Source organism: Canis lupus, chromosome 16 (assembly GCF_011100685.1).
Source record: "Canis lupus familiaris isolate Mischka breed German Shepherd chromosome 16, alternate assembly UU_Cfam_GSD_1.0, whole genome shotgun sequence".
Lineage (NCBI taxonomy): Eukaryota > Metazoa > Chordata > Mammalia > Carnivora > Canidae > Canis > Canis lupus.
Window position 1 is genome coordinate 14,515,708 of NC_049237.1, and position 26,183 is coordinate 14,541,890.

The window sequence follows — 26,183 nt, forward strand, 5'->3', positions numbered from 1 at the left end:
CTTGCTGCTATTCCCCCTTGCTTGTGTTTGCTCACTCTCTGTCAAATAAGTAAATAAAATCTTAAAAAAAAATTCCTTAGAGACTTATGCCATCCCAACTGCCTTCCAACTTGAAAGTATAAAATGGGTCCCTCCTCATGACCCCGAGCCGCTCTTTCTGCCCAGGGTGGCGACCTCGTGATTTAATAAAACTACGCTTTTGTACCAAAAACGGCTCAAGAATTTTGTTGGCCCTGGCTTGGAACTCTCAGGTCTTTCCCACGTCAAATATCAGTAATGTCTACTAGAACACAGAAATGTGGTCAACAGTGGTTGACATTTTCCAAAGCTTTTGTTAAGCGTTTTCACTTACAAGAGCTCATTTATTTCTCAAAATTTTGTGCTGGAACAGGAACTGAGGCTCAAGCACTCCTGGGGTGCCTGTGAAACCCTCTGTAGTATCCTCAGACTCGTGGTTGTTATCGCTTCCTAACACAAGGTAAGGGGATGGTCACAGTGCTCCACAGTCCTTAGGGCTGAACACAAGGGGTAACTGGCTCAGAGAGGCCGACAACTTGTGCAAGACAGCACAGCAAGGGGCAGCCAGGGTGGCTCAGCAGTTTAGTGCCGCCTTCAGCCCAGGGCCTGATCCTGGAGACCCGGTCGAGTCCCACGTCGGGCTCCCTGCATGGAGCCTGCTTCTTCCTCTGCCTGTGCCTCTGCCTGTGCCTCTGCCTCCCTCTCTCTCTCTGTGTCTCTCATGAATAAATAAATAAAATCTTTAAAAAAAAAAGCACAGCAATTAATAGGTTACTGCTTGCTAATAGTCGTAACAGCACCTTGCTCTCCTGGGTGAAGGAAAAGGCTTTTACGGAGGAAATCCAATCCTGTGGTCGGGAGGTGTCCACCTCACCTGGTCCGGCAGTTGCTTCGTGGCCCCGGGGCAGATTTTCGGCAGGTTTGGCCCCGTCTTTCCCCCTCCAGGAATCCTGGCCTGCTGGCACCAGGGCAGGTGGGCGGTGGGCGGGTCAAAGCTGCACCCAGTTGGTCTGGGTGCCAAGTCTGTGCTGCCTACCCCCACCACCAACTTCGGCCTTTGGGGGCGACTGCAGGACCCTCCCATGACCCCCTGCTATCTGAGGCCCCCGCCCCCCACCTCCCACCCCCTGCTGCCCCGAGCCCCCTCCCAGAGGGCCCTTGCCTCCCGTCCCGCCGCCCCGGGTCCCTCCTAGAGCTCCCCCTCCCAGAGCCCCCGGCCCCCTCCCCGCCCCCTTCCCTGCGCCCCCGGCCCCTTCCCCGAGCACGGCACCCCCCAGCACCCCCGGGCCCCCTTCCCAAGCCCCAGGCCCCCTCCCCGCCGGCCCCGTCCCCGTCCCGAGCGCGGCCCCCTCCCCGCGCCCCTGCCCCCCCCCCCACCGCCGCGGGCCCCCTCCCCGCGCCCCCGCAGCCCAGAGCGGCCCGGGCGGGCGGCCGTGGCCGGCGTGAGGCCCCTCCCCGGCGGAGGCGCTCGGGTGGAGGAAGCGGAGGCGGCGGCAGCGCCGAGACCTCGCTGCGCTGATGGCGTCGCCCGGGTGAGTGCGGCGCTCGGGCCCGCCGGAGAGGGGGAGAGGGGGCCGCGGCCGCGGGGAGGGGGCTCCGGTGCAGGTGCGAGCGCCCGCGGCCTTCCGCGGCCTTCCGCGTCCCCCGCCTGCCGGGCCAGCGGCCCTCCCAGGCCCTCCTGCCGACCTTGGGCGGGCGCAGCTGGGCAGGGCAGGGCAGGGGAGGGGGGGGCCGCGGGCCTCCCGGTGGGGGCCCAGGTCGGGGTTGGCGGGGAGGTGGGGAGGACGTGCATGGCCCCGGAGCCTGGGAGTGCCCCCCCACCCCCCCACCCCCGCAGCTGCTTCCCACTGGCTCGGTGGGGGCGGGCGCTGGGCTGGCCCGCGGGGCGCAGCCGAGGGGCCCGAAGGTCGTGGCTGAGTCCCGGGGCGCGGGCGGGCCTTGCGGGCCCTGCTGGGGTGGCAGCCCCTGTTCTGACATCACCGCCTGGCCTTGCCTCCCTGCTAAAACGCTTTTTCTCTCCGGAAACATGGTGACACACACCAACTGTAATTTTTGAAAAAATCCTGACGAAATAAAACCTCAGCCATTAATTACAATTAGTTTCTGCCTCCATAGTCTAACTAGTCGTGAAAGCTGGACACGACAACCCAGTACCTTCACAGAGGAGGAAAATTAGTCTCAAGGTCATTGGTTTAGTTGGTGAAATTCTTAAGGTGACGACTGTCCACATTCAGAGGGTCTTAGGCCCAGTGGCAGTGACAGCAGTCCCTCGGGGGTAGAGGTACTGTCAGGCTGGTGACAGGTGAACTGTCCCTGCCCGAGGCCTGCAGGGAGCCTTGGATTTGCTGGCAGGGCAGCCGAGTCATGGGCACTCTCCAGCTACCTGCTGGCCTTCCTGCTTTGGGGAGCTTTGGTGACACAGTAGCTAGTACTTTGAGCTCATAATAGGCTAAACACCTGGCCCATCCCTCAGAAGGCCGGTTGGATTGAACCAGAGTTCAAGGTCCCACCATGTCCCTGCCCCTCTTGTCAGATAACAGTGAGGTGGGGTGGCCTGCCAGCAGCAGCATGATGTCCAGGCCTGTGTGGGGCTGCCGTGAGGCCTTTCCAACCTGATGGCACATTTGGTGTCCAGACGCACCCCTTTGTAGGCCTGGGTCAGAGGTGGACTTAACTGTGGGCTGGTGTGGTGTCCCTGTGGGGGAGGCAGTAGCATAGATTTGATTCCATACTCTCATGAGTGACCCTATGAGTCTGCAGGGAGCGCTAATCTGTAATGTTCTGATGCATACTCCTCGGAAAGCCAAGGCCCCGAAACTTTCAGCATCCTTTGCTGGATTTCATAGAGAGAGCTACGCACTGTGGCTCGTTAGTATGGTGCATATGCACTGGGAACAGTCCACGCCTCCAGATTAACCTCGAGGTGTCTATTCTACAGGTTTCACTGGTAGGGAGAGTCCACCCAGGAAGACCTGACTTCCGGGGACTTTCTGGCCTGGCTTGGTCAGCTGACCAGCAGAGACCCCGCCTGCTGGACTTGTACCGTGGGAACAAGCCCAGAGCTTCAGGGCCAATGTGGGAAGGGACCTCTTATTCCTCCTGGGCTATGGAATGTATGGAGGGGCCTCTGACTCTGGTGTTCTTTCCTCAGCGAATCACTATAAGACAGCTGGGAAGGAAAGAGGAGGCCCTGATGGATGTGCTGGGGATTATGCAGAAGGGAATGGCCAGAAGCAAGGCAACAGAGGAAAAGACACATTTGGGATGAGCCACAGCCCAGTGAGTTTGGGGCTATGTAGAGACAAGATTGCTGGGTCAGGCTGTGGGACTTGGCCTCATCTGTGGGCTCACTGAGGGGCAGTCCACATGACAGCAGTGTGGAGGGGGCAGGACAGATGGAGCTTGGGGACCTGCCTCCATCCACTCCCTCCTGCGGGCGTCAAGGCTTGTCTCTGCACTCACAGCTGGTGGCTTTGCCATCAGCACCCCTTGGGCTCTGTCCTCCATCTGTGCTGATCCCAGCACGTGTTCTCTGCCAGACAGCATCCCTTCCTGGGGCCTTAGATGTCGTCTAAGTCACAGGTTCTTAGCCTGGGGTCCATGGTTCACTGGTGGGTGTCTGGAGTCCATGTGTTCCCTGAAATCAGTGCGTGCATTGCTGGGACCAGGTCTCTAGCCTCGCTGTCCACAGCCCGTTTCTAAGGGGCTCTACCCCAGCAGCACTATGACCACCTGTCTACACCCACCTGGAGGGCAGCAAGCCTGGATTACTTGGGCTAAATAAATATATGGTTCAGGTTTTTGTTTTTAAAGATTTATTTATTTATTTATTTACTGAGTGAGATATGGGGGGGGGCAAGCAAGGGTGAGGGACAGAGGGAGACGGAGAAGCAGACTCCCCACTGAGCTGGGAGCCCCACACGGGGCTCAATCCGGGGACCCTGAGATCACGCCCTGAGCCAAAGGCAGATGCTGAACCAATTGAGCCACCCAGGTGCCCGCTAGTTTTCAGATTGTTAATGGTAGATAATTCAAAAAACCAAAAATCCTAAAACAAAATGAAAATCAAATGTAATCTGAATTTCCATAGTTCACCACTTTTACAATTTTGGTGTGTTTTTAATTAGGCTATATTTAATTAGGCTGTGATTCTTATCAGAGAGATGGCCTTCCAGATACAACTGGGGTGCCCCCCCAACTCACTAGGCAAGCATCCTGACATTGTCCTTTGCGTTTACATGTTATGTTTGTTCTTTGCTCTGTCCCCTCAGCCCAATTTTCTTTTTATTGTGGTAGATTATATATAACAAGATTTGCTATCTGGCCCATGTACTGGCTCTGTTTTTACTTGACTGCTCTCATATAGTCCTGCAGCTTACGTTGTTCACCTGGCAGTATGGTGTACACTTCTCCCCGTGTCAGAACAGGATCGGGTCTACCTGAATTTTAGCGTTTATATGATATTGTGCAGCATGGTCATGTTATATAGATAAGGGGTTTCCGGTTCTCCCTGTAAGATAATGCTGCACATCGCATCTCCCCCCTGGACATGCAGAAATGTTTTTCTAGAGTAGATTCACAGAATTGGACGTTGTGGTCAGAGGACCTGTATTTTATTTTATTTTATTTATTTTTAAAAATATTTTTTATTTATTCATGAGAGACACAGAGAGAAAGGCAGAGACATAGGCAGACGGAGAAGTAGGCTCCATGCAGGGAGTCTAATGCGGGACTCGATCCCCAGACCCCAGGATAATGCCCTGAGCCAAAGGCAGACACTCACCCATTGAGCCACCCGGTCGTCCCTATTTTATTTTATTTTTAAAGATTTTATTTATTCATGAGAGACACAGAGAGAGCCAGAGACACAGGCAGAGGGAGAAGGAGGCTCCCTACAGAGAGCCCGATGTGGGACTCGATCCCGGGACCCAGGGTCATGCCCTGAGCTGAAGGCAGATGCTCAACCGCTGAGCCACCCAGGCGTTCCGAAGGCCTGTCTTTTTAAATTGATCCTCCTGAAGTGTCCTCATGAGCCGTGGAACTGCCTTCCCCTTCCCACCGCTGGACTTCAGGGGTCTCTGTGCCTCCCAGTAGATGACATGAGACTTTAAAATTTCTGCCTGTGTGATGCGCAATCATCGAGTAGGAACTAGGAAGCGACGGGTATCTTCACTGGCCGAGTCTTTAAAGATAGAAACTCCCTGCCTGGCCTGTGAACATGTTGCCAGTCTCTATCAAGCGCAGGGAAGAGCCTCTTACCCAGAACCACCAGTGTCCGGGGTCGGGGTGGGGGAGTGTCTTTTATTTATTTATTTATTTTGAAGGATTTTACTTATTTATTTACGAGAGACACAGCAAGAGAGGTAGAGACCCAGGCAGAGGGACAAGCAGGCTCCACGCAGGGAGCCCCATGCGGGACTCGATCCTGGGACCCCGGGGTCCCGCCCTGAGCCCAAGGCAGACGCTCCACTGCTGAGCCCCCCAGGCGCCCCCGGAGTTGTTCTTTTAAATGTACATTCTGCTCACTTCTCAGAAGAGTGTCGTCGGGCCCCCTCCACCTGCCTTTGCCTGTGTTAACCTAGGCCATTGTCCCCACCGTCCTGACAGACCAGGGAACCGAGGCTCAGCTACACTGTTTAAGTAAAAACCTGATGCAAAATCGCCCCACTAGTGTCGCCTGCAGTCGCCTGCAGTCGCTTGCAGTCTAGTTCCCGAGGCACAAACAAAAGTCTTGGTTCTATGTTTCATCCCGCAGAGCACGTGTGGCATGTCCCTGGCCGCTCTGGACGCAGCGGGAGCAGGGATGTGCTCACGAGGCTCAGTGGGGGAGGAAGCGGCGTGACCAGAACGGCTGTGGCTTGGATGCCGGTTTTACAAAAGAGGCCCGAGAGTGGCAGTGGCTCAGAAGCCCCTGTGGCTAAGTGATAGGCTCCCACTTGGGGCCCTGCTTCCAGAACCACCTGCCTGGCAAGGAGGCCTCAGGTTCTGGTTCTGGGTCGGCTGCTGTGTTGTGATGTTTCAGGTGATTCTCAGTTGCCTTCTTCTTAAAAACAAATAACACACCTGTGGTTTGCATTTCACAAGGCCTACAAGAGCCTTTGGGGGGGATGCAGGTGTGTCCCGCCCAGGGCAGAGGAGACCTGTGGACTCCTTGTTTTGTTTTAAACACTAAAGTGTGTTTGGGTGATGTCCTTTCTCACTTTTGTTTCTCTTTGGATCCTTGGCTTTTTCTCACAGCTTTGTAGTTCCTTGTATGTGGACAAAACCAGCCCTTTGTGTCACAAACACATTTCCCCAGTCCATCGTTTGCCTTGTGACTTTATGAAGCCTTCCCGACCTGGAGTTTTTTTTTTTTTTTTTTTTTTTTTTTTAAGATTTTGCTTATTTATTTGAGAGAGAGCACAAGCAGGGGGAGCAGCAGAGGGAGAGGGAGAAACAGACTCCCCTCGAAGCAGGGAGCCTGATGTGGGGCTCAATCCTGGACCCTGAGATCATGACCTGAGCTGAAGGCAGATGCTTCACCTACTGAGCCCCCTAGGCGCCCCTCCAACTTTGGGTTTTAAGGCTTTAATATTTCCTTTCAGTGCATTTTTTGTTTCATTTTCCAGTTTAAATCTTAAATGTAGTTGATACTCATTTTGGAGAAGGGAATGGTCAGGATTTGCTGTTACTCTTCCAGGTTCTCAGGCCTGAATGACCCCAGACACTCTGAGCTCCCAGGGCAGGGGTGAGGTTCCTGGCCGGTGGGGGTTTGTCCCCAGGCCACCCATGACTGGGCTGTCCTCTCACCCACCGGGCCTGCAGCCTTCATTTCTGGTGGCTGGTCCTGTGGTTTCCTCTCTGGTGGGCTTTGTTCTCTTTTATTACTGTTCTTTTTTAGAATTTCCCTGATTGTCATTATAAACATTTCTCCATAGAATCAGTTTATCTGTTTTTTGACCTAGATGCTAGTTTAGCAAGTATTGACTTAAAAGGCACATTAAGGGGATCCCTGGGTGGCGCAGCGGTTTGGCGCCTGTCTTTGGCCCAGGGAGCGATCCTGGAGACCCGGGATCGAATCCTACCTCGGGCTCCCGGTGCGCATGGAGCCTGCTTCTCCCTCGGCCTGTGTCTCTGCCTCTCTCTCTCTCTCTCTGTGTGACTATCATAAATAAATAAAAATTAAAAAAAAAAGGCACATTAAGGGGCACCTGGGTGACTCAGCGGTTGGGCGTCTGCCTTCGGCCCAGGGCGTGACCCCGGGGTCCTAGGATCCAGTACGGCATCGGGCTCCCTGCATGGAGCCTGCTTCTCCCTCTGCCTGTGTCTCTGCCTCTCTGTCTCTCAGGAATAAATAAATAAAATCTTTAAAAAAGATAAGTCACATTAAGCCTTGTTTTCTCAGTTAGGACCTGCCTTTTCGTTTGTTCAAATCTTTTGTATTCTTCTTTAGTATTTAAAAATTCTCATACGGACGCTGCATGTTCATTACGTATATTCTTAATCTCTCTCTTGTTGATATGGCTGGTGGGTAAGAGTTTTCCCCTCTTATCTCTACCCTTCTGCTTGTCTACAGCATAGCAGTTGGGTTTTGATTTTTATTTGCAAATAGATCTGGAAAACTGCCGGCCACAGTGAGAGAATTCAGGAAGGTGGGAAGACATGAAGAGTTTCTTTACCACTGGTCCCAGGCCAGCCTCGTAGTGCCAGCCTGCTGAGGTCTGGTCAGCCTGTCTGTCTGTCCATCTTCTCACACACTTGCTCACCACCACCTAGGTCTGACCTGTGTCACCCCTCCTCTGTTCACAGCAGCAGACAGGCACGGCCCCTGCAGTCAGAGCACGGTCCAGAGTGTGTCCTGTCCACTCTCTGCCCAGAGGTAGCCGCTGCCTGGGGCCCCCGCCACCCTGGCCCCTGCTGCCCCAGGGCCCCCGCCTGCCCTTCTACCCACAGCTCCCTGCTCCCCAGTGCAGGCCCTGTCCATCTTCCTTTTTTTTTTTTTTTAAGATTTATTTATTTATTCATGAGAGACATAGACTGAGAGAGAGAGAGGCAGAGACATAGGCAGAGGAAAAAGCAGGCTCCTCACAGGGAGCCTAATGTGGGACTCGATCCTGGATCCCAGGATCATGACCTGAGCTGAAGGCAGGCGCCCAACCACTGAGCCACCCAGGTGTCCCCCTGTCCATCTTCCAGCGCACCCTCAACATAAAACTTTGAGAAGTGTGACTTGCTGATCTCGCTGAGCTAGGAGCAGGGATAGTGGATATTTGGGTCCCAATCTCCGAGGGAAGTTCCCAGCAGTAATTAAGTGTGAGGGTAGATCCCGGACAACCTGGCCCCATAGGAACCGGCTTCCCAGCTATGAATATCTCTCTGCACCCTCGTGGCGGCCTAAGCAGATGTGCAGGGCAGGGCTGGGCTGGCAGCCGAAGCTCATAGGTCTGTACATGTGTGATTTGTGGGGTGTGACCAGCTCTTGAGTAAGCTGCCAGAGGATCTGGGCTTTAGGGCTGCTTCCTCCTGCTGGGGGACCCGCGTGGCAGGCACCCAGGACAGAGCCTTGCTGTGTCACACACCGTGTCTCTCCTGTTAACGTTCTTTTTTTTTTTTTTAAATTTTTTTAAAAATTTTTTTATTTATGATAGTCACACAGAGAGAGAGAGAGAGGCAGAGACATAGGCAGAGGGAGAAGCAGGCTCCATACACTGGGAGCCCGACGTGGGATTCGATCCTGGGTCTCCAGGATCGCGCCCTGGGCCAAAGGCAGGCACCAAACCGCTGCGTCACCCAGGGATCCCTTTTTTTTTTTTTTTTTTTAAGATTTTATTTATTCATGAGAGACACAGAGAGAGAGGCAGAGACACAGGCAAAGGGAGAAGCAGGCTCCATTCAGGGAGCCTGATGTGGGACTTGATCCTGGGTCTCCAGGATCACACCCTGGGCTGAAGGCTGCGCTAAACCACTGAGCCACCCGGGCTGCCGTCCCGGGAACATTCTTAGCTTGGGATGTGGCGCTGACGGTGGGCCTAGGGCCCGCGGAGGTGGCAGGAGCAGCAGCCAGGACAGTTGCCTGCCATGTGCCTGTGCAGCTACCCTGCCCCGGGAGAGCGCCAGGTGCCCAAGAGCTGGAGGGCAGCAAAGGGCCTGTCTGTCATGCTCCCCGCACGCTCCAGCACAGTTTGGGGACTTCACTGCCAGGCTGCACAGTGCTGGCCTCTTTTCTGTGTCATCACATCCTGCGTTAAGTTGTGTCGCCCCAGCCCCACCTCCATGCCACACGATGGAGCCTGGTCACCCGTGTTTTCTCAGTCCCTGCCACTGCACGGTGAGACCCTGCAAAGGTGGGACAGCCTCTGGTTCGGGCTTGGATATTGTCAGAGGTTGAATCGTGTCCCCTCCCAAACATATATTGAAGTCCTAACCCTACTCCCTGTGAGTGGACCATTTTTGGAAACAGGCTTCTTGCCTGTGATTAGTTAAAATGGGGTCCTACTGGGTTCAGAGGGCCCTCATCCAGTGAGTGGTGTCTTTACGGGAAGCAGAGAAGAGACATACCAGGAGAAGGCCATGTGCAGACAACGGCAGGAGTCACACAGGCCACATCCGTCTCCTGGGGACATTGTCACAAAGTGCCACAGGCTGGGTGGCGTGATGAAGAGGACATATCCTCTCTCAGCTCTGGATGCTGGGAGTCTTCAACAGGGGTGCCTTCCGGAGGCTCTGTGGGAGGGTGTCCCCCCCCACACCTGCCTCCCTCCTGGCATCTGGTGGCTGCTGGTAATCCCGGGCTTGTGGACACGGCAACACCACTGTCCCGTGTTCTTCTCCCTGCGAATGTGTCCACACCATCCTCTTCCAGCCATACCACCTGCTGGGTCAGGGACCCATCCTTCCTGGTGTGACCTGGTCGTCCTTTAACTAATTTCATCTGCAAAGACCTTATTTCTTAATAAGACCTTGTGCACCATGCTGCGGTTAGGACTTGAACATATCTTTTTGGGGGAGACATTTCAACCCACAACATACACCACGCTGGGTTAAAAAGGTTTATTACTAGTTTAATGAGGCTTTCTGGGCAGCAGTTGGCTTTGGGTTTTGTTTCAGGGGTGGTGATGGGCTGAGGGGTCCAGCCAGTGCCAGAGGAAGGCATCTCCGGGCTTTCTTGTCCGCTGGCCCAGGTGCGGGCCAGGAGGGGAAGGCAGGTCTCAAAAGCTGTCAGCATCAAACAGCAAGCACTGAATCAGACTTTGCTATCGAAAGCAATTAGTAATACGTTGTTGGCTGCGTTAGGGTGAGTAACGCACCTCTGTGTATCCAGCATCCTCTTGTTCCTAATGGTTTTCTCTTTCGTCTTGTTTTATTGGCACCACCTGGTGAAGGAGCTGGGTTTCTGGGTGGAGCTCGCCCTGCTTTGGGTTCTGGGCATTGAGGGACCCTGTCTGAGGAGTGGGCGTCCCTGGGATCTCTGGTGTCAGAGCAGGTCAGCGAGCATTGAAGGCTGTGCTGTCTGGAGTCAGAAACTCCAGGTGTTAAGTAGAAAAGTTCTGCAGATCCATCTGCTGGGCATTTGGAAAAAGGGAGGAAAGGGATGAGGGAAGCGTGCGTGGCCACGTCGCCTCGGAGAGACGGCCAGCGAGGCAGCCAGCGCTGGTTTGTCCAGGGCCTCACTGTGCTGCCAGACTCAAAGGGAGCAAACCGGAATATCTGCTTCCGCCTTAGTGAGGAGGAGCTACTGGTGCACTGGGCTCCTGGGGCCGCGGTCAGGTCACCCTTGTCTGAGTCATGTCAGCCCACCTTGGGCCTCTACGCTCTCAGCTCCGGCAGGGCCTGAGCTGGGTCCCATGTTGGGCACCCCAATGGGGCCTCAGGAGAAGCAGAGCCCTTGGGTTGGATCCGGCCTCACAGAAGCAGCAGGAGCCACAGCAACGTGGATAGATGACGTGGCGACAGGATTCGTTCATTTGTTGAGGACTTCTCAAAAGGGCAAAGGTATTTTCTTGATACTTTTCTGGATTTTATCTTGTCTTATGGGGAACCAGAAGAAGATAGTAATGCTATTAGTAACTTTCCAAACCTGCTTTGCAGAAAGCCCCCCTTGTCTATGTCTGGGCCTTGGGGATGCAGTGGGGTCCCGCCGTCTTGGCCGCAGGACACCTAGTAGGGCTCTTGCTCAGAACAGGGCTGTACTTGGAATTGGCAGATGGGCTGGTTTTTATGATTCTTGTAGTTACAAACTATAATATAAGTCACCTAAAATCTGAGTTGTAAAGAGAGTGAGCCCAAGGGGGACCGGGAGACTCCTCTGTGGGTCAAGCTGTGTTTGCTGGCTGTGGGAGGGCATATCTTGGAGTATTGTTTCCACTTTGCAGATTGGGGGCTTCCGTTTGCCTGTCAGGGTGTCGTCACGAGGCTCACAGGCCAGGCAACTTCATCAGCACATGCTAGTTTCTCACCGTCCTCGCCATCTGGACATCCTGGTGGCAGCTTGGTAGGCTTTGGGTTCTCCTGAGGCCTCCCTCCTGGGCTTGTCGACAGCTGCCCTCTCACTGTGTGCTCATGTGGCCGCTTCCGTGCAACTGCAGAAAGAGCCAGCTCCCCGGCATCTCCTCCTGTAGGACACTGGTCCTTCAGAGAGGAGCCCCACTCTTAGGACCTTGTTTCACTGCGATCACCCCCGAGATGGTCTTCTCGCCCCGATACTAATGTTGGGGGTTCCCCCCCACAGAGAATTCAGACACACCAGCAGGGGGTCTGACTCCATCCACCTGGACAGCATCAATCCCACAGGTTTGGAGTTCAGTCCCCACCCTCAGCCCCACTTGAGATGCCTCAGGCCAGGGCCATTGCTATGCCTATGACTGACGGGCTGTAGACTGGGGGTCCCATGAACCCTCCTCGGGTTCAGGGAATGTGCTGGAATGGCTCATGGAACTCAGGGAAATATTTTATGTACCAGATGATCCATTTCCTATAAAGGATGTACTTCAGGAAGAGCCAGATGGAGGTGGTACACAAGGCAAGGTGTGCAGAAGGGACAGGGAGCCTCCAGGCCCTTTCAAGCCCGCCTTCTCCCCAGATCTTGTGCTCACCAACCTGGAGGCTCTCAGAGACCTGTCCCTCTGGGGTGTTATGGGGGCTTCGTTACACAGGCATGCTTGGGTGACTCATTGGCTGTCGGTGATTGGTTCAGCCTTCAGCCCCTCTCCCCTCTCTGGACTGGAACTTTCCACCCTGTGGGGACATGGAGGGTTCCCCAGGCAACCTACCCCCCATCCTTAGGAGCTCCATGCCAGAAAGGGAGATGAAGACCAGTGGGGTTGGGGCCCAGGTCAGGCTGTGTGGGTGTTGAAAGTGGGGCGTGAAAGAAAAAGTAAGAGGCAAAGCTGAGCTGTCGTTTTCCCCCAGGTAGGGCTCTGCCTGCAGCTTGCAGCGCTATGTTGACAATGGTGAGGGGCAGGATTCCATGCACGTTTTCACAAACTGGCACAGGCTCAGGTCATCTACATGTGGCCTGCTTTCCTGTGTGGGAAGGAGTGGGTTGGGGTTCAGCTCCTGCCCTGGGAGCCCATCTTCCGTGGGAGGAGCCTGGCCCCCCAGATCCTAGGCGCCGTGTGTGCGTGGCCGCTGCCAGGCTAGGCCTGCTTCTACTGGGGACTAGTTTTAACCTGTTGCGGTGGTGTCTGTTTTTAAGGTTACTTTCTTTTCCTTACTACAAAAGCAATGAAAACTTATTTTTTTGTCAGCGTCAGGGTCCGAGCATTGCTTAGTGCCCAGTGACCACTGTGGCTACCAGGACTCTTCACAGAGGGCAGAGGATGAGAAACCCAGAGAATGTGTCGGAAGAGCAACCGGGGGTTCTGGAGTTTCCTCTGGGAGGGTGGATTTGATGTGTTTTGCTGGAGAATTGAGGGGAGCTGGATTGCTCTGTGTGTGGGGTCCTTGCACAGAGCTCAATGTCTATGTGCTGTTGGAAGAGGCTGCGGAGACTCTGGTCTCCTTGGGGACCCGCATGTCTTAACTCTGACCCAGACCCTGCTCGCCTCATCATTTTTATAGGTCTTTTATCCTTTTTAAATCAATATATAATTCTGCTTAAAGAAATACAAATAAGACAAAATAAATTCATGTCCCTGCCACCCAGTGGGAAGTAACCACTATTAAAGTTTTACATTTTTGGGATCCCTGGGTGGCACAGCGGTTTGGCGCCTGCCTTTGGCCCAGGGCGTGATCCTGGAGACCTGGGATTAAATCCCACGTCGGGCTCCCGGTGCATGGAGCCTGCTTCTCCCTCTGCCTATGTCTCTGCCTCTCTCTCTCTCTCTCTCTCTCTCTGTGACTATCATAAATAAATAAAAATTTAAAAAAAAATAAAGTTTTACATTTTTTAGTGAAATAATTTGTACCTAGAGCTAAATTATAAAAATAAAAGGCCCCTTATCTCGAGTCTGCTTTTCAGTGTTTGCACTCACTTACATTCTCATTTCGCATTCCCTCTGTCTCTGTTTGTGTTTCTGTCCCCTCAAAGACACTCGTGTGTCATGTCCCTCTTAGCCACTAGAGAGTATGTTGCACACATTGCCGTGTCCACATCCACCAGTGTTCTCCTACGTGGCACCCACGGCCCAGTTCTGCCCGTGGGCCCCAAGGTGTCCCCTTCCAGTGTGGGATCCGTGCGGGCGCAGGTGTGGGGCCACCTGAGTCTGGAACACTTCCCTCACCTTGCACTTTGAGATACTGCAGTCCTCCCTCCCCCGCACCCCCATGTAGCTGCATTTTGCATTTGTCCCTGTGATCCGCCCAGGGCCAAGTGATGCTGTACCCTCTCTCAGGTGGGACAAGTGGGGTGCGTGGTGACCTCCTGCCCCACCCGCCCGCTGACTGGAGCCCTCAGGGGTCTGTGCTATAAGTACCAGGTCTTTCCTTCCTGGCATGCTTCTCGGATGCATGCAAGGAGCGATGTTGAAACTGGGCAGACATCTTGCTCCCTATCAACATTTTCTTCTCAAGAGCTGGCGTTTGTTGGTGTTTTTGGCTTGAACCAATGATCCCTGAGGTTGAGGTGGTTGCAGAATGATACAGCGCTCCTACCCTTCAGATGGTTGTAAGCAAGAGCCGTCTACCCGCCCTCCCCGTTTGCTTATATATTACCCGTATGGACTCATTCATTCCTAAATCTTAGTGGTTTTTCACTCATCACTGTATGTGTTAAGTCCATGCTCAGATTGCCCGGGCTTGCCAGCTGGCTCCTGAGTTCGGAGCGCTTCCTTATTTTCTGAAATAAGACACTCCGACTCCTCTTGTTCTTTCCCTGCTGTGGCCCTGGCATCAGCCATCTCTCCAAGGAGACCTGGTGTCCTTTAGTACAGCACGATATTACAGGGTGTGCTCAGTGCTGCTAGATAGTATCTTTGCTTTTTGTGCCTCTCAGTGGCCAGAGCTAGGAAAGGTAGGCATATAGACAGAAACGTGCATGTACACAGGCCCACGAGTATGCGTGTGGATATCATGTGTTCATGCTACACCTCTGGTTCCAGTGTACGCACCGGCCGGGGGAGGAGCAGAGGCAGAGGGAGAAGCAGGCTCCCTGCTGAGCCTGCTTCTGGGGATGGGGGGCTCTCCATCCAGGACCCTAGGATCGCGATCTGAGCCGAAGGCAGACACACAACCAACCAGCCACCCAGGTGCCCCACTTTTTTCCATATTTGTATGTCCCTTCAACAATAGAACTCTGGCTCCCGACAAAAGCAACATATTTACTCATTCTTATAATAAACCTAAAATAGTTTATTCTTAAATGGACTACATTTACCAAATCTACTTAAAAGAATTCAGGATCACCCCCCCTGCCCATACTGTTAACTTTTGATGAACATTCTTCTAGATCTCCTTATATACCTGTAGATAAATACATAAATACACTCAATTTCACTAAAACTAATATTCCTACTGTAAATATGAATATTCATATATTTCCTCCCATTAGCATATACATCATTAACATCACTCCATAACATCATTCAACATCATTTTGTCCACAGAACGAGATCCATACAATGTTTTCTGGTAACTACAGAATGAGCCTGTACCATACTTTTCTGTAATTAGACTTTGATTTTAAAAGGCATCCAGTTTTTCGCTATTATATGTAAGCTGGCATCAACATCTTTATAACTAAATCTTAATTATTTCCTTAGGCTAGAAGTGGAATTACTGGTCAAAGGGTATGTATATTTTTATGTCTTTTTGAATGACGATTTACACTCTGGCCTGCAGTCGTGGAGAGCGCTTCTCGGCGCTTCTCGGTGGTGGCTGCACACTAGAACCATCAAGGGTACTCTGTAAAGCAACGACACCCTGGCCCAACCCCCAGGTCTGGTTTCGGTGGCCTGGGGTGTGGCCAGGATTGGTAGTTTTAAAAGGCTCCCTAAGAGATGATTCTGATATGCAGCCAACTTGATAAGTAGATTTAAATTGTATTACTTCATTATTTTAATTATTGTTTTTACTTTGGAATTGTTTCAGACGTTCAGATTTGGGAGAAGTGGCCCCAGAAATAAAAGCATCCGAGAGACGAACAGCTGTGGCCATTGGAGGTAATGTCAGCCTGGTGGCCGTCCTGGGTTCTGGCAGCGCCGTGGGCAGGGAGCATAGACCTTAAATATACACAGGCCTCGGGCTCTTGTTTTTCCTTTTACAAAAAGATTCCATTTAAGGGTCTTTTATTAAAAGTCTTTCATATATTTGAAATAGGATTCAGTTTCAAACTGGTGATTATCCCCAGTTTACCAGGAACATATTATTGCAGTCGAGCATGTCACAGGTGCCACCCTGAGACTGGCTCATGGTGACTGCCTAGTTTCTGACCTGGGCGCTTCTGAGTGTTTTGTTGGGACCACAGCTATAAACTGGAACCGTCTCAGGCAAACTGGGGCTTGTGGTCTTCCTGGTCGTGGCTCGCATGGCTCAATCTCTTTCTCTGTGGATTTGGAGGCTGGGTCAATGGCTGTCCCTCAGGACTTCAGCGTTAAGGTGTGATGGCCACACTCCAGACATCTTTGCTCCTAGAAAGTCATTTTGGGTCTATCATTAATTTAGTGCTTCTCAAAATACATATGTCCTATTGGATTTAATGGTGTCATGCAAAGATAACCCCACAAAAAACCCAGAGGTGATCTCAGAGGATGAGGTGAATTTGACAAATATTTAAAGAACTACTTCTCAAACTGTTTCAAACAATTGAAGGGCAGGAGAACTTCCTAACTCATTCTTGAGGCCAGCATAAGCCCAAATCAAAGCCAAAGACCCTATATGAAAAAGAAACTATACACCAGTATCCCTTAGGATTATTTTTAAAATTTTATTTAAATTTTTTTTTCATGAGAGACACAGAAAGAGAGAGAGAGGCAGAGACACAGGGAGAAGCAGGCTCCATGCAGGGAGCCCGATGTGGGACTCGATCCCAGGACTCCAGGTGGGAGGCAGGCGCTAAGCCGCTGAGCCACCCAGGGATCCCTCCCTTAGGATTATTGATGCAAAAAATCCTCAGCAAGACACCAAATGGAATATACTAGCATATTCAAGGGGTGATGTACCGTGGCCAGCTGGGATTTATTCCTGGAGTGCAAGGGTGATATCAACAAAATGAAGGGTAAAATGATCATCTCAATTGACGTGGAAAAAGCATTTGATGAAATTCTCTGTTTCTTGAGAAAAACGCTCTACAAAGTAGGAGTAGATGGAAACCACCTCCACGTGATAAAAACCATACTTGGACAACCCCCAGCAAATGTCACACTCAGGGGTGTGAGATAGGGAGGCCCATGTCACCACTCCCATCCAGCCAGGGACTAGAAGCCACAGCCAGAGCAGCTGTGGGGGAGAAGAAGAAATAAAAGGCATCCCGACTGGAAAGGAAGAAGCAAAATGCTCTCTCTTTGCAGATGATGTCATCTTATGTGTAGAAAATGCTAAAAATTTACAAAAAGCTGTTAGAACTAATAAAGTCAGCCAAGCAGGATACAAAGCCAATACACAAAAATCAGTCACATTTCTATACACTGGTAGTGAGCACACCGAAGAGAAAAATCACAAAAACCGTTCCGTTTACAGTAGTGTCAAAAAGAATACAATACTTAGGAATTAACCAAGGAGGTGAAAGAATTGTACAATAAAACTACAAAACACTGCTGCAGAAATGAAAGAAGATATAAATAAATGGAAACACTTCCCATGTTCATGGATTGGGAGACGTAACATGGGTAAAATGTCAGTATCACCCAAAGTGATGTGCAGATTGGTTGCAGTCCCAATCAAGAAAGCCAATGACATTTTGTGGAAAAGGAAAACCCCATCCTTTGTGTGGAATCTTAGGGGCCAGTGAATAGCCCGGACAGTCTTGAGAAAGAACAGAACTGGAGGACTCACAGTTCCTGATGTGAAAACCAACCACAAAGTACAGTAAACAGTATGGTCCTGGTATCAAGACACACACCTAAAAAAAAAAAAAAAAAAAAAAGACACACACCTAGACCTGTGAAATAGCCCAGAAAGAAACCCTCATGTATTTGGTCAGGTGGTTTTTGACAAGGGTGCCAGGAACATTCACTGGGTACAGGGCAGTGTTTTCAACACATGGTGCTGGGAAAACTGGACGTTCACATGTGAAATAATGAAGTCAGACCTTCACCCAAAACTGAATACAAAAGTTAATCAGTGGATCAGTGTAATCCTAAATGTAAGATCTAATAAAACAGTCAAACACTTGGAAGAAAACACTGAGCATTTGAATGTGGCAGTGATTCCCTGCAGGTGACACCAAAGACAAAGACAACAGGAGAAATACGAGACAGTCTGGACCACGTGAAAAGTTAAACATTTTGTGCATCAGATGACACTACCCACAGAGTATAAAGGGAACCCACAGAATGGGAGAAGAAATTTGCAAACCTTGTGTCTGCCAAGGGATTACTATCCTGAACATCTGGAGACCTCCTCAAACTCAACAACCAAAAGCAACATGATTTAAAAATGGGCAAAGGGGGGGCAGTCCTGGTGGCTTAGCGGTTTAGCGCCACCTTTAGCCCAGGGTGTGATCCTGGAGACCCAGGATAGAGTCCCACGTCGGGCTCCCTGCATGGGTCCTGCTTCTCCCTCTGCCTGTACTGTATCTCTGCCTTTCTCTCTCTGTGTCTCTCATGAATAAATAAATAAAATCTTAAAAAAAAAAAAAAAAAAGGCCAAAGGGGGACGCCTGGGTGGCTCAGTGGTTTACCACCTGCCTTCAGCCCAGGGTGTGATCCTGGAGTCCCCGGATCAAGTCCCACATCAGGCTCCCTGCATAGAGCCTGCTTCTCCCTCTGCCTATGTCTCTGCCTCTCTCTCTCTCTCTCAAATAAATAAAATCTTTAAAAAAAATAAAAAAGGGCAAAGGACCCGCATGGGCATTTCTCCAAAGAAAACGTCTGAGTGGACAGTGAGCACTTGCAAAGATGTTCAGCCTCACTAGTCACTGGGAACATGCAAATAAAAACCTCAGTGAGACAGCCCCACTCACACCCACAGCATGGATGCACTGTCACAGAGACAGGGAGACAGAGAGATGGGCGTATGTGCCAGCGAGGGTGCGTCTGCTGTGTCCCTGCCTGGAAGTCCACTGCCCCCTCTTCCTCCTCGCTGAGCTCTGCTGCTGACCGTTGCTTATTGGGGCTCCCAGCCGTCTCTGCCTGTGGACCACTAGGCTCTCCTGCCCGCAGTTGCAGAGGCTGACCCACTGGCCGCTTTGGGCCTCTTTGCTGTCGTCCGCCCATCATCTGTCCAGTCTGAATCAGAGCTGTGGCCTACCCTTTGTGGGTGTGGGGTTTACTCCCCGACCCCTGCTTACGGCTGCTCTAGAGCCACCTCTAGCCCACCTCGGGCTTCTCTGCGTCCTGTCCCCTCCTGTAACTGCTGTGTTTTCTCAGAGGGCATTTTGAATTCCTTGGAAAATTCTTCTGATGTGTTTTCTCTACTTTGGATAAAATAATCTTTTGATTGCTCAGCATTGTGGTTTGATATGTGTGAATCATCTGTCTTCCATACTCATGATTTCTCTGACAGCCTTTCCTGTTTTCTTCTGATGTGTTTTCTCTACTTTGGATAAAATAATCTTTTGATTGCTCAGCATTGTGGTTTGATATGTGTGAATCATCTGTCTTCCATACTCATGATTTCTCTGACAGCCTTTCCTGTTTCTCTTTCCTGCTTTTCATGTCTGTCTCCAGAGATACCGTCAAAGAAGACTGTTTGAAATGTCTTGTTTATCTACCTGACTACGAAAATCATGAGATGAATTAATATGAAAATATCAGAATCTTTTTCAATTCATAAGCTTTAAAGACTGTAATTTTAATTTGGATTAGATGATACTTTTATTTGGATCAAAACTCAGAACATTAAAAAAGTGCACAGTGGGGCACCTGGGGGCTCAGTGGGTGAAGTGTCTGCCTTCAGCTCAGGTCATTATCTCAGGGTGCTGGGATGGAGTGGTGGGGGGGGAGCGTCCCTGCTCAGCAGGGAGTCTGATTCTCCCTCTGCCCCTCCCCTGCTTCTGCTCTCTCTCTCTCTCTTTTTTTAAGATTTTATTTATTTATTCATGAGAGACACAGAGAGGCAGAGACACAGGCAGAGGGAAAAGCAGGCCCCATGCAGGTAGCCTGACATGGGACTCGATCCCAGGTCTCCAGGATCAGGCTCTGGGCTGAAGGCAGTGCTAAACCGCTGAGCCACCTGGGCTACCCTCTCTCTCTCTTTCGAATGAATAAATAAGTAACCTTTTAAAAAAATCTGGGGATCCCTGGGTGGCTTAGTGGTTTAGCGCCTGCCTTTGGCCCAGGGCGTGATCCTGGAGACCCAGGATCGAGTCCCACGTCAGGCTCCTGGCATGGAGCCTGCTTCTCCCTCCTCCTGTGTCTCTTCCTCTCTCTCTCTCTCTCTATCATAAATAAATAAATAAATAATAAATAAATAAATAAATAAATAAATAAATAAATAAATAAATCTTTTTAAAAAAAATCTTGTTTGTAGGACGTACTCGTGAAATTGAGCCAGGAATTTACATTGACTTATGTTTGAAATAGTTTCTAAAATAAAAGATTAATCTATATAAGTTTCGTGAGCTTATTCATATTTTATTTTCAGAAAGTTCAGTAAATTGTTACAGGAATATGTTCTCGAGCAAATCACTGTCTTGTATGAGCTCTCACTACTGTGTTGTATTTGGGGCTGGAAAATAGAAATTTACGTAGGAAGAACTGGAGCCAAGGCTAGCATTAAAAATAAACATGAGCCACCACATTCTCACTGAGACTTTTTGGTAGAAAGGTCCTAACTTGCTGATGAAAGTCAACGTATGTGTGCTTTCTTCCAGATTTGGAATGGAGAGACATGGACGCAGATGACTGTGAGTTTTATTGTGGAAGTGGAGAGGCGGGTTTGGATCACCTGGGGATGGGCAGGTAGAGCAGGGCAGAGCTGGGACGTTAGACTGTGAACGGTTAGGAGCAGTTGCTGTCTTAGTGAGAAGAAGGAGATTCTGAGTTAGGCTAACTTTGTCCATCTGAGGCGCTGATTTGATTGACACCTCATTTTCCTTTGCTTTTTTAGATGGTACAAATGAGGCTCAGGACAGTGACTTTCCAGCAGGTACACATTTTCTCTGCTCTGGCTCCCTGTCCTGTCGCAGGAGGACCCCGTCTAGGCACACCCAACCGTGGGAGAGTCCCCTCCAGCCCCTGGCCCTGAGTGCCCCCACGCACCTGCTGGGGAGCCGTGGCCCTGTACGGAGACTGAGACTGAGACTAGCATCTTCGCAGGGAGAAGCACAGGGATCTTACACTTGACAAGTTCCCAGAGTGGTTCTTTTTTTTTTTTTTTTTTTTTTTTCCCAGAGTGGTTCTAAAGCCCAGGCAGGTTTGGGAATCCATGGGCTGTTCCAGTGATTTCATTTCCTCCACAGGCCCCACACTGGGCACCAGTGCATATGAGGTTTCTTGCTCTGGCTCTTGCCCAGCAGATTTCATTGCCTGCTGCTGGAGAGGTGAAACCAGACCCCAATCCACGTCCCAGCTTCTTTGAGGCAACACCCAGAAACCTGAGCAGTGCGTACAAAGGGTTTCTGCCCGGGTGTCCAGGGCAGCCTTTTTGTTTCTGCAGCCCTGAGTCTAGTACGCGCTGCCCGTGGGTGACCCCTGTGGGGGAAGGGGACACCTGTGCCCCAGGGCTGAGTCCTCAGGAAACAGGAGGGCTGCGCCTCCTCTCTTGTTGATGGGAACACAGACACAGTTTCATAATGGAGAAAATCCTGGAGCTCAGTGGGATTTGCATTTTCAAGTTTTGTTCACTTAACACTGAAAGTGTACTACTTCTGTGCAGTATGACAATTGGTGAGATGCCACAGCCAAGAACAGGGGTAGGGGTGAAGCTTAGTGCTCATGAGAATTCATATTGTGTTGGGCGAGACTTGCCGGTCTGAACAAGTAAGTGCAGACTTCCGATCATCTCTACCAAATATGTCACCATGGTAATACTGAAAACCACCATTGGCCTCACGTTTGCAAATGGTTGCGTAGCTATGGTTTCTGTGACTCCGTATCCAGGAAGAACTTCCTGTTCCCTTTAAAAATTTTCCCAACTTACTTGTCAAAGGAAGGGAACGTTACCTAGAAAATCGAGTGACTCAGCGATGGTGTCCTCCTGTGGGAAATTCCCAGTGATGGTGTGAGGGAACCCACTGCTGGGCCCGGCACATGGGGACAGGCCACGGGGTCACAGGGAGAGGCTGCACACTCCATGCAGCTACATCTGGCCCAGCGTACCTGGGAGAAACCAGATGTGTAGACCTTTTCACGTCATCTCCTAATCCTTACACGCAGCCCCTGGGGGGTCCTCTCTCCTTTGTCAACGTCCCGCGTGTCTGGCTGCATTTGCCTCTGTTGGTCTCAGGCAGGCCCCGGGGTGCCCACAGCCTGCTTTCTGAAGGAGGTCATCTCCCACTCCACCTCTGACCCCGGGCCTCTGACACATGGGTGAGCACTGATGTCTTCCTCTCTCCCCACAGCGGAGAGGAGCAGGCTGCAGGAAATGCTGTCGCTTTTGGGGCTGGAGACCTATCAGGCCCAGAAGCTCAGCCTCCCGGACTCTCTGCAAATCAGCAGTGAGAGCATGAAGAACTGGGCGCCTCAGGCTCCCAAGGACTTGCCCTGGAATTTCCTCAGGAAGCTGCAGGCCCTCAACGCTGAAGCCAGGAACACCACCATGGTGCTGGACGTGCCCCCAGATGCCAGGCCCGCGGAGAAGGAGAGCCAGATGGAGGAGGAGATTATCTACTGGGATGCAGCCGATGACATCGCCGCAGACATCTATTCCTTCTCTGAGTTGCCGACGCCCGACACCCCTGTGAACCCCTTGGACCTTCTCTGTGCCCTTCTGCTGTCCTCAGATAGTTTCCTGCAGCAAGAGATCGTGCAAAAAATGTCTCTGTGCCAGTTTGCACTCCCCCTCGTTTTGCCCGACTCAGAGAACCACTACCACACGTTTCTGCTGTGGGCCTTGAGGGGTGTCATGCGGACGTGGTGGGCACAGCCCCCACGGGGGGTGGGCAGCCTCAGAGAAGACAGCGCCGTCCTGTCGCGGGCACCCGCCTTCGCCTTCGTGCGCATGGAGGTCAGCAGCAACTCCAAGTCCCAGCTGCTCAATGCTGTGCTCAGCGCAGGCCACAGGCCACGGGACTGCTTCTGGCACCGCGACCTGAACGTGGGCACCAACCCTCGGGAGATCGCAGACGGGCTGGTGGAAGTGTCCTGGTTCCTTCCCAGTGGCAGGGAGGACCTGGACGTCTTCCCTGAGCCCATGGCCTTTCTGAACCTGCGGGGCGACATCGGGTCTCACTGGCTGCAGTTTAAGCTCTTGACAGAAGTGTCCTCGGCCGTGTTCATCTTGACCGACAACATCAGCAAGAAGGAGTACAAGCTACTCTCCTCCATGAAGGGCTCGGCCACGAAATACTACTTCATCCTGAGCCCGTACCGTGGGAAGCGGAACACGAACCTGCGATTTCTCAACAGGCTCATCCCGGTGCTGAAGATGGACCACTCGCACGTCCTGGTGAAGGTGAGCAGCACGGACAGTGTGGGCTTCGTGCGCCGGGTCCGCTCCATTGTGGCGCACGTGGCCCGGTCCCCCTGCCGCAGGCTGTCTGTGGAGGAAATGGCCCATGCAGCCCGCAGGCTGGGGCTTAGGGTGGATGAGGACTGTGAGGAGTGTCAGCGGGCTAAGGACCGGATGGAGCGCATCACCAGGAAAATCAAAGACTCTGATGCCTACCGAAGGGATGAGCTGAGGCTGCAGGGGGAGCCGTGGAGGAAGGCGGCCCAGGTGGAGAAGGAGCTGTGCCAGGCCCAGTGGGCCGGGGACCCCCCGGACAAGGGCAGGGCCGAGCTCAGACACCGGCTGCTGGAGCTCCGAGCACAGCAGAACGGCCACGAGCCCACCTGGGGAGTGCAGGAGTTCGTTGCTGGCATCAGTGGCCCCTCCCTGGGGGAGAAGCAGTACTTCCTGAGGTGGATGGAGTGGGGGCTGGCCCGGGTGGCCCCGCCAAGGCCAAGACAGCCTCCAGAGACCATTGTGACCCTGAGAGCAAAACACTGTGGGGTCGTGGACCTGAGTGAGCTGCTGTGGCCCGAGCCCCTGGGGGTGGAGGACTTCCTGCGGGAGATGGGACAGTTTTACGAGGCCGAGAGCTGCCTCGTGGAGGCAGGGAGGCTGCCGGCAGGCCAGCGGCGCTTTGCCCACTTCCCAGGCTTGGCCTTGGAGCTGCTGCTGCTGGGGCTTCCCTTGGAGCTGATCGATGGGAGCACGCTGAGCACTCCCCTGCGCTGGGTCACCGGGCTCCTCAAGGAGCTGCACATCCGCCTGGAGCGGAGGTCGCGACTGGTGGTCCTGTCGGTGCTGGGTGTGCCAGGCACGGGCAAATCCACGCTTCTCAACACCATGTTTGGGCTGCGCTTTGCCACAGGGCAGGGCTGCGGTCCCCGAGGGGCCTTCATGCAGCTGGTCACGGTGGCTGAGAGCTTCAGCCCGGACCTGGGCTGTGACCACATCTTGGTGATAGACTCAGGGGGCCTGATCGGCGGGGCACTGGCCACGGCCGGGGAGAGGTTTGAGCTGGAGGCCTCCCTGGCCACTCTGCTCATGGGGCTGAGCAATGTCACTGTGGTCAGCTTAGCCGAGACCAGGGACGTACCCCCGGCCATTCTGCACGCGTTTCTGAGGCTGGAAAAAACGGGGCACATGCCCAACTATCAGTTTGTGTACCAGAATCTTCATGATGTGTGTGCGCCTGGCCCCAGGCCACGAGACAGGAGGCAGCTCCCAGATCTGCCCGGGGACGCGAGCAGATCTGCGGCGCAAATGGAGAAACAGGGCGGTGGCATCCGGACGCTGGCTGACCTGGCCTTCTGTGACCCTGAGAAGCAGCACGTTTGGCACATCCCGGGCCTGTGGCATGGGATACCTCCCATGGCCGCTGTGAGTTTGGGGTACAGCGAGGCCATTTTCGAGTTAAAGAGATGCCTCCTGGAAAACATAAGGAATGGCCTGTCCAACCAAAACAAAAACATCCAGCAGCTCATTGAGCTGGTCAGACGGCTCTGAGTGACCAGACAGGTGGCTTGTTCCAGCAGCGGTGGCCTCATGGGGCTGTGCCCAGTGCCTGAGGCTGGCACCCAGCCTGCGTGAGAGCAGAGAGGAGCATAAGCCAGGAGGTCTGGGGTTTCCTACACAGGTGTTGAGAAAGGAGGTGACCTCGCAGACCAGGTCAGAGATGCCCTCAGGAGCATAGTGGCCCTGGGGTGCGGCGTGGGGATTCCACGGTGATCCCTTCTGTGTCAAGCTCCCTCTCAGTCGCCCCTGGAGCACAGCAGGACTCAGGAAGAGGGCTGGGACACCATCCCAAGGAGGGAGGGCGACTCTGTCCTGCTGGTCCCACTGACCCAGGACGCCCCCTTGCTGCTCCGCTGAGAGTCCCTGCTCGCTCTGTCACCCACAGCTGTCTGTTTACACGCCTGCCATGCTCAGCACAGCACCTCCCTTCTGCCCTGCTCCGGCATTTGCCCTGCCCCCGACTGTGAGCTCCTTGAGGGCAGGGCTGTGTGTTACCCAACTCTGTCCCTCAGGGCCTGGCACGGGGCCTGGCACACTGTAGGCACTTAATAAATGTTTGTTAAAAGAATGCAATGCATGAATGTGTGATGGTAAAGGCAGGTACCTTGATTTACTTGTTTCCTCCAAGAGGATCACTGTGTCTGAGGGAGGGTGTGTGATGGGTTGTCAGGAGCGGCGGATTCCTGGGAGAAGTGTCCCACGAATGCCCTGCTCTGCTGCGGCTTCAAGCAGAGCCCTGTCCTGCAGGCTGTTGCTGGGAGTGGGACTCAGTGTCTTCGTGGTAATGCCAGGGCGTGGCCGTGGCCATCCCATCCTCTAGGTGAGAAGGGGGGCCTAGAGCAAGTGAAGCCCTTGCCCACACAGTTCGGAGGGTGGGGGGTACTGACGAGCGGACTGTGGCTCATCCCCATACCCCACCCCAGCCGGCCCCTGGCCTGCCCTTCGTTGCATTTCACGCCTGTGGGGCGGGCTCCCTCCAGACAGCCTCCATGGCCATGGGCCACGCACCAGCTCCTCCACTGTGGAGGCCAGTTGAGGGGGGGAACCCTACGATCCCCGGAGCCCAACCCCAGCTCTGAGCTCTGAAAGCCTGCAGCTCAGGCCTTGGGGTCTCCTTCCCTCTGTAGGTTGTCATTTTGGGGGAAATGCCCATGCCATCCCCCCCCCGCCCCCCCACCCAGTGACCAGGAGCTCCTCTGTGTGCCTTGGTGAGGCATCCCTCTGGACTGGAACCCTTTCTTGAGCTGCAAGCCCCCCAACGTCACACCTGCCACTCCCCTGATGTCTGAGGGTTGTACCTGCGTCCGGGGAGCGGGATGCACAAGGTGAGGGCGGAAAGCCTGACCTCTTGCTGATTAATTTAGGGAAACCTTTTCCCTTCTGAAATGCAGACAGGATCTCTAACACTCTGGCACTGGAAACTCCTCTCTTCCGGGTTATTAACACAAATGTTAAGAGGTTGGTTCACCAGGAAATAGCAAAGATTC

The 26,183-nt window shown here is 52.8% G+C and overlaps 1 protein-coding gene across 15 annotated transcripts in view; it reads left to right on the forward strand.

Annotated features, from left to right (window-relative positions):
* The window catches only part of LOC610578 (up-regulator of cell proliferation), a 51,221-nt gene extending 25,957 nt beyond the window's left edge, over positions 1-25,264 (forward strand). For 2 of the 15 annotated variants that reach the window (XM_038559598.1, XM_038559600.1), the window contains exons 2-6: positions 15,195-15,221; positions 15,523-15,593; positions 20,405-20,437; positions 20,641-20,679; positions 22,094-25,264. In XM_038559598.1, the coding sequence (XP_038415526.1) occupies positions 20,422-20,437; positions 20,641-20,679; positions 22,094-24,687 (2,649 nt within the window). In that variant the 5' untranslated portion in view covers positions 15,195-15,221; positions 15,523-15,593; positions 20,405-20,421 and the 3' untranslated portion in view covers positions 24,688-25,264. Of the gene's footprint in view, positions 1-391; positions 479-1,420; positions 1,551-3,169; positions 3,298-10,712; positions 10,990-15,194; positions 15,222-15,522; positions 15,594-20,404; positions 20,438-20,640; positions 20,680-22,093 lie in introns of those variants that run through there. The other 13 variants (XM_038559596.1, XM_038559595.1, XM_038559599.1 and 10 more) reach the window with 13 other exon arrangements.
* The last annotated feature ends 919 nt before the right edge of the window (positions 25,265-26,183 follow it).